The sequence below is a fragment of the Arachis duranensis genome, chromosome 8, assembly GCF_000817695.3.
Source record: "Arachis duranensis cultivar V14167 chromosome 8, aradu.V14167.gnm2.J7QH, whole genome shotgun sequence".
Lineage (NCBI taxonomy): Eukaryota > Viridiplantae > Streptophyta > Magnoliopsida > Fabales > Fabaceae > Arachis > Arachis duranensis.
The window spans coordinates 28,603,738-28,611,937 of record NC_029779.3 but is presented as its reverse complement, the minus strand read 5'-3'; the positions used below and the strand labels follow the sequence as shown (position 1 = coordinate 28,611,937).

Here is an 8,200-nt window from a genome sequence, read left to right as displayed (position 1 = left end):
TAAATGGAAGGTTGGCAGTACTATCCAGATTCTTGGCAGGGTCAGCATTGAAGTCCCTACCCTTATATTCAATCCTCAAAAAAGGAAAACAATTTGAATGGTCCCACAAGTGTGAACAAGCCTTTCAAGGCTTTAAAGCATTTCTGGGCCAACCATTCATACTTACCCGACCTGTTATGGGAGAAGAACTCGTCCTCTACCTGGCACTGACAAGCTGAGCTATAGCTTCAGACAACAAACATAGTTTCAAAAGAATTTTTTTTAGCAATAAATAAAGTATCAACAGTTAATCAGCTATCAAAGAAACAAGTATCGACAACGTAAAAGCAAAACTCATCACCAACATTATTACACAGGGTACAAATTAAAATAGTTTCATGAAACACATAATAGTCGAGACAATAAGCAAAAATAGATAAAAATACCAACCTTAATGAAATTTGAAAACTGAAGGACACGTTAAGCAGCAAAAAAAATTCGCACGTTCCTCTTCAAAGTGCCAAAGAAACCTTCAAGGAAATCAAGATGAAAAAATCTTGAAACTGAAAAACAGCAACGAAGCAAAGGAAGAAAAAAAGGTGTTTTTTCGATAAAGAAAGCAAATGAAACATTTTCAGAAATAGAAAAGAGGGAAGAAGGAGGGCGCGAAGCATTTTATAAGAGAAGAGGCAAAAGGGACATTTTGCATCTCTCTTTAAAGCCACGCGCAAATTTCAAGGGACTGGTCACGTAAAGTACATCCCTCATTTAAAGCGGTAATGTTTTAAAATTTTTCAAAACACATTGAGTATCCAACCTCTTAAAGGCGGCGTACCCGATAACAAGAACTGAAGTCATAACATACTTGAACCCGACCTCCTGAAAGCTTGGACTCAAGTAGGGGCACTATTCATACCGTAGTCCAAAACCTAAAACTAGGCCCAATAAGGATAAAAGACCCACCCAAGAAGGATGGCCTCTATCCTTAATCCGACCTCTTTAAAGAGGTCGGACATCGGATAAAACAAGAAGGACCAGTTTTACTTATCCAAATAAGTAACTGTCTCCTTGAATCTCTTTTACTATTTTTATCTCTCCTAAAAAATAGATCCCAACAAACTTTTAAGATAAAGGAAACAGTTATACATTAATAAATGTAGAATTACTCAAAAAATTGGTTAATAACTCTATTATAAATACACTGACATCCCTCAAATATATTTACGTTTTAATCTACTAAAAAACATGTTTAAAGTTCTTGTTAACTTAAGCATTAATTGGAGTCTCTTGCAATTATCACCGTCACCTCATCACAAGAAATGCGGATGGTGGCACCTTAGCACGAGAACAAGTCAGACACTGTTCCACAAAAAATTTGGACCTCATGTCCAGACTTAAATCAACATTCAGGTAACCTCAAAAAAGTAACAAAGCAGCGATTACTTTGTTAATTAGTTTGAATCCAAACAATTCAAATGCCACTAGCTACTTCAAGTCTTCAATCACTATCTCTAAGGCTTTTTTCTTTTGTTTTTTTTTTTTTGTGATTCTAACTTATGTCTAAGTTGCTTACTCCTTGAAAGTTTGAACATTAACCTGCTCTAATTAAGTAACGCCAAAGTATAAAAGGAATCGTAATAATACTGCTTTTTTTTTTCTTTTTTTTTTCTTTTCATGGGTGGTGAATAATTTAACAACAACGATATGCTCCACAAATTAAAATGTTGATGGGAGACACAAATCTGTTTCTCATGAGCCATATTTTCACGTGCATTATTTGCATGTATACTTAATTAATTATAATAATTTAGGTAGGTTCGGTGAACGAATTAATAGTGTGTGACATTCACACTTCTCAATTTTGCGACGATGAGTGTGCCACATGCATTTACATCACCATCAAGTTCATGCATCGTAATAATTGGAGATATTTTTTGTTGGATGGGTACGACATGTGAGGTGCTTGGCTTCCCCTATAAATATGAACACCAAGAGAAGAGTGCAATAAAAGAATCAAAGCAAACCTTGTGGGCATGCATGTGTAATCATATTATCTATAGTCTAACACATTATTTTGGTTCATTATTTTCATTATTTTCTCCTTCTCATCAATATAAAGAAGAACTACTTAATTATCTCAAATGGAATTGAGAAGCGTATTGCATTTCCTTGAGGACAAGACCATTCTAGTCACTGGTGCCACCGGCTTCCTTGCAAAAAGTAGTGATCAACAGAATAATGACATGTGTTGTAAAACAATGCAACTTGTTTTAATTCCATATGCTTTTGATTAATTACTAATTGTTATGGATTTACAGTTTTTGTGGAGAAGATACTAAGATGTCAATCAAATGTGAAAAAACTTTACCTTCTTTTGAGAGCTACCGATATTGAATCTGCTACTCATCGCTTGCACCATGAGGTGACAAATATATATTATATATCTTCTATTTGTTTTTTTAATTTATCTTATATTTTGATGTATGTGCATGCATGTATTTGTATATTATTCTCTACAATCTTTTTCAAAATTCAAAATATGTCTATTATAGTTGATATTCCTGTGTTGTATGCTTGCATTTTTATATGTATGTAGATCGTAGGGAAGGAGTTGTTTAGATTGCTAAAGGAAAAGTTGGGTACAAAGTTCAATTCCTTTGTGTCAGAAAAGTTGTGTGTGGTACCTGGAGACATTTCTAAACAGGACTTGGATTTGAAGGACTCCATTCTAATGGACCATATTTGCAATCAAACTGATATTATAGTTAATATTGCTGCAACTACTAGCTTTGATGAAAGGTATATAAATATCGATAATGATAGACATTAAACTACATTTACAAAATGATATATATAAATAAAAGTCTTCCTTGACTAAAAAGATCAGGGTCTCTATAAATAAAAACAAAATTAAATAATAATTTTTTTAGTTATTATTTTCATATGAAAGAGTTTAATTTTTTACTAATAATTAATTTTAATATTCGTTATCTAAAATTTAAAAGGATTTAACGTGTATACTTTTATATTTGATTAGGTATTGAGTTTGTTGCACAAATAGAAATAAGTAATTTTTATGCTTGCAATTTAAAAATAATATTTTTTATATATAAAAATATAATTAGATATTAGCATAAAAAAATTATATTAATAGTTATAAAATTAACTCAAATTTATTTTTTTTAAAACAATTGAATCTTGATTCTAACTTTTAATCACAACATTAGTATTTTTCTAAATTATATATAATAAATATTTGAAAAAAAAGAGTGAAGATATAGATTAAAAAGATAAGTAGTAAAAATTTAAAACTAAATAAAAAATATGCACATAATAATATTTTTTATTTAAAGAGTAAAGTATACTTTTTATCCCCAAAGTTTGACAAAAGTTTCAAAAATATATCTATGTTTTATTTTGTTTCAATTTTATCCGAAAAGTTTTTTATTTGCATCAAATATATCTCTAACGGCTAATTTTTCAAAAATTTTAAGACCAATTCAACAACAATTTCATAAGAATAACTCTCAACGCAAGTAAATCAAGCATAATTTTCATACATTATTGTTAAATTGGTCTTAAATTTTTTGAAAATTTAGCCGTTGAGGGTATATTTGATGCAAATAAAAAACTTTTGAGAAAAATTAAAACAAAATAAAATTTAGAGATAATTTTGAAATTTTGTCAAATTTTAGGGACAAAAAGTATACTTTATCCAAAAAATTATATTATATTGTTAATTTTATTTTTTGTAGAATAGAAAGGTGGAGAAAAATAGAGAATAAGAGAAAAAAAAGAGAAAAATAAAAAGAAATAATGAGAGAGAGAGTTTGTTAATTTTGGAAGTTAAGAAAAAAAATTATTTTAATTATAATAAAAAATATCTAATAACATAATTTGATTTGTCAAATTACTAATATAAAATATAAATTACAAATTATATATAGAGCGGAAAGAGTAGATAGAAATAGAAAAAAGGAGAGAGATAGATGAACGAATTTAAGAAGGGAGTTTTCAAAATTATTTTCAAATATTTTTCAACAAAATACTATTTCTTATCTTTTTCAAAACCACCTAACCACTTTTTCACTTGCAATTTTCGAAAATCACCAACCACTTTTTTAAATATAATATATAATATAACTATATTTTAATTTTAATTTTAATTTTAATTTAATTTAAATATGATTAGAGAATATTATATTATATATTTTGATTATTAAATTTGTAATTAATTATTAATAATGATATATAAGAGAAATAGAATAAATGAAGGAATAAGAAAAATAAAAAAAAAAAGAGAAAAGAACTCTTAATTTAAGAAAAATTATTTTAATTATAATAAAAAAATAATATGTAACACATTTTAATTATAAAATTAGTAATATATAATAAATTTAACATCATTAATTTCGCATGTAACCACAAAATAACAACATACGGAGTTAAGCATATATTCTGCAATAATGTAATCCTTTACTACTTTGTACGTGACTAAAAATGTATGATCTTATTATTGTTATTAAATACAGATACGATATTGCATTGGGTACTAACACATTCGGAGTTAAGCATGTATTGAACTTCGCCAAGAAATGTACTAAGTTCAAAGTGCTTCTTCACGTATCAACAGGTTAGTACATTTCCTTATTACATACATTATATTAAAGGAAGCCACTAGATAAAGAAGATTAAAAATTTTTTTTAAAGGTATTTTTTATTAATTAAAATTTAATATATATAATTAATTAAATTATATTATTTTTGTTAAAATTAAATCAAATAAATTAATTTAATTAAAAATTTAATAGTAAATCAGATTTTGAATTGACTTAAATTAGTATTTTTTAGAAAATAACTATAATATCCTTATTGTAGGAGAGAAGTGTTATTGATGACTCGTTAGCTTAACTCTAAGTTTAAAAGAAGAAAGTACTTGTCTATAACTAATTTTTGTTATGTTAAACCAATTTAGTTGGACTTGGTTAATAGAAAAACTTGAATGTGTAATATTATTCTATATATATAATAGGAGTATTTAAGTATTTTTTATAATAGGATATTGTAGTTATTTTTTATAAAAAATAATATTAACTTAGACCGATTTAAGATTTAATTCACTATTTTTTCGGTCAAATTAATTTGTCGATCCTAATTTTGATAAAAATAATACAGTTTAATTGATTATATATATTAAATTTTAGTTAATAAAAGATATTTTTAAAAAAGACGTTTTAGTCGTCTTTATCTAAGTGACTCTTATATTAAATTTTAACATCTATTGCTACTAGTTAATAAATGCGTAACTAATTGATGTAATTGAATGGGATATTGAATTAGCATACGTGTGTGGCGAGAGAGGAGGAGTGGTAGTAGAGGATCCACAGGAAATGGGTGTGTCATTGAATGGAGTGGTAGGATTAGACATTGACATGGAAATGAAGTTGGTGCAACAAAAACTCAATCAGCTTCGAGAACAAGGAGCCTCTGAACATCACATTAAACTCGCCATGAAGGAATTAGGCATCCAAAGGTTTGAATTAAATTACTCTACTAGTCTACTAGCTACTTATTAATTATTATCAGAATTTTTTTTAAATGAATTAAAATCATTCTTTATTTTAAACAAAGAAAATATTTTTAATTACACAAATCCACTTTTGGGACGTAGATCACCTAATAAGTCTTATATTAGCTAGGCGATATGTATGAAGGGTGTGGTCACATGTATAAAAGGCAATTTTTTACTCTTTCATTTTATACTATATTTAAATATTTTAATATAATTTAAATATTTTAATTTATTGTAATTTAATTTTATGTTCATAATAATATCACTTAAATTAAAATGATACTAATTAAAGTAGAATTTAAAATACCTGAAATAAAAAATTAAATTATAATAAATTAAAATATTTAAATTACATTATACTACACTAAATTATAATAATTAAAATAAAGCTAAAATTAAAACATATAAAAAAATATTAAAGATAAAATTAAAAAAAATTAAATATTAAAGCTATTTTTAAAATTTTTTGAAAATTTTAAATTTAAAAAAAAATTCCTGAATGATTAGATGACAATTTAATTAAACTTATAAAATTATTAATAATTTTCAATTATTAACTACGACAATTACATCTGAGTTTCTATCTTTCCGTTATATCACTACATAATTATTCATTTAATTTACTTTATGTTTGAAAATTATAATGGATTGATAATTATATTTCACCAATTACCACAAAACTCAGGGCTAATAGTTTATGGTTATACTGTATCTTAATTTATTTTCAGAGCAAATCTATATGGTTGGCCAAACACATATGTATTTACAAAGGCCATGGGTGAAATGCTTATACAAATTTCAAAGAAAAACATACCTATTGTTATTGTGCGTCCTACCATGATTGTTAGCACTTATAAAGAACCTTTTCCAGGTTGGATCGAAGGTGCAAGGTACGAATGAAATATTGATCTATCAATTTTATGCCTCCTCTTATGTTACATTTCCTTAAATTGTTATACATTTCATGCACTTTCATATTACTTTTTTACGTGGCGCAGAACCATAGACAGTATGATTCTTGCTTACGGTAAAGGAAAATTATCCTGCTTCCTTGCAGATCTTAAGAAAGTTTTTGATGCGGTGAGTAACTTGATCAAACTATTAAATATGAATTTACTATCCCATTCATCAATAGTCAAAACCAAGTATTAAACTATCATACAATTAATATTACTACTTGTTAATGTTGTAAGTGTGAAGAGGATATAAAATTTGTCTCACATTAAAAAGAATAAAAAAGAGTAAGAAATTTATAAGATAAGAGATTCATTAACTTACTTTTTTAAAGTTTTTAGTTAGATATAATTTCTTTCTATCTTATGTTATCTTACTTGATTACTCTCTAATTTTTTCAAGAACTTTTCATAGTAACCCAACATATATATTAACAAAAATTTGATTTATTAGTAGTCATTACTTATTTTTTAAGCCACTTAGATAAAATTAATAAAAAAATATATAAATAATTATATCTCTAATACTGTAACCATCAAATTAAATTTGATGGTAGTAATTTTTAATCTTATTAATGAATTTGATATGCAGATACCGGCTGACATGGTAGTGAATGCAATGATAGTGGCTATGGTGGCACATGGAAATGAAGGTTATAGTAGTAATTATGATAACATCATATACCATGTGGGCTCCTCTGTTAGCAACCCTGTGAAATACGGCGATCTCCGTGACTATTCCTTCAAATATTTCACTGCAAAACCTTGGATCAATAAAAAGGGAAAGCCTATCAGAGTTGGCAAAGTTACCATATTGAATAACATGGCAAGCTTCCGCAGATACATGTTCATTCGCTACTTGCTTCCATTGAAGGTTTTACCTTTTCATAAAAATATACTTTGATTTTAATTAGGGAATAGAGTTTTACGGAGTTTGCATGCATGCATTACTTGACAGGGACTACAACTGGTGAACAAAGCATCAGGCAAGTATTTCCAAAAAACGTATCATGAACTTTATAGAAAGATCCATGGTGTTATGCGGCTCGTTGATCTTTACAAGCCTTACGTATTTTTTAATGGCATGTAAGTTCATCGTTATATTAATTATCAGCTAAATTTAAATAATATTGATTATTATTCTTATTTAATAATATTGGTTTAATTATATATTAATTTGTTTTGCAAACAGATTTGATAATACGAACACAGACAAGTTGTTGGCAACGGCAAGGGAAGGAAGGATAGAGATGGATCTGTTTTACTTTGATCCAAAAGTTATTGATTGGGAACAATACTTCATGAATATCCATTTATTTGATGATTATTGATGTATTATTACAAGTGTTATTAAAATTTAAAAATGTTGATTTTTATGTGATAAATGTTCTAATAGATTTAATAGAAAGATTCACCGGTAAATTTTTTTTCTACAAGCAAAATTACTAATTTACCATTGGATTGAGGGGGATAAAAAAAATCTCGACGAATTTTCGACGTTTGATGTTAAAAGTTTATCCATTACCGTAAAATAGTCTTTGAACCGTTGTGATTAGTAGATGTTATATAAGAAATGTTTTCTATTGCTAAATTTTGGACTTCTTGTTGCTTCTGGCAACTCTCTTTTCCATTACTCACCATACTTAATTAACTAAAAAATAACCAGTAGTGTTAATGATCAATTTAAGCACAATTT

General features: G+C 27.1%; 1 protein-coding gene across 1 annotated transcript; it reads left to right on the top strand.

Moving 5' to 3' along the window:
- Positions 1-2,120: 2,120 nt before the first annotated feature.
- Positions 2,121-7,594, top strand: LOC127739737 (fatty acyl-CoA reductase 3-like). The gene is made up of 9 exons (XM_052253074.1): positions 2,121-2,199; positions 2,298-2,401; positions 2,576-2,778; positions 4,512-4,612; positions 5,320-5,512; positions 6,280-6,441; positions 6,550-6,631; positions 7,097-7,378; positions 7,463-7,594. Exons 1-9 carry the CDS (start codon positions 2,121-2,123, stop codon positions 7,592-7,594), a joined length of 1,338 nt encoding a protein of 445 aa, XP_052109034.1.
- Positions 7,595-8,200: the final 606 nt, after the last annotated feature.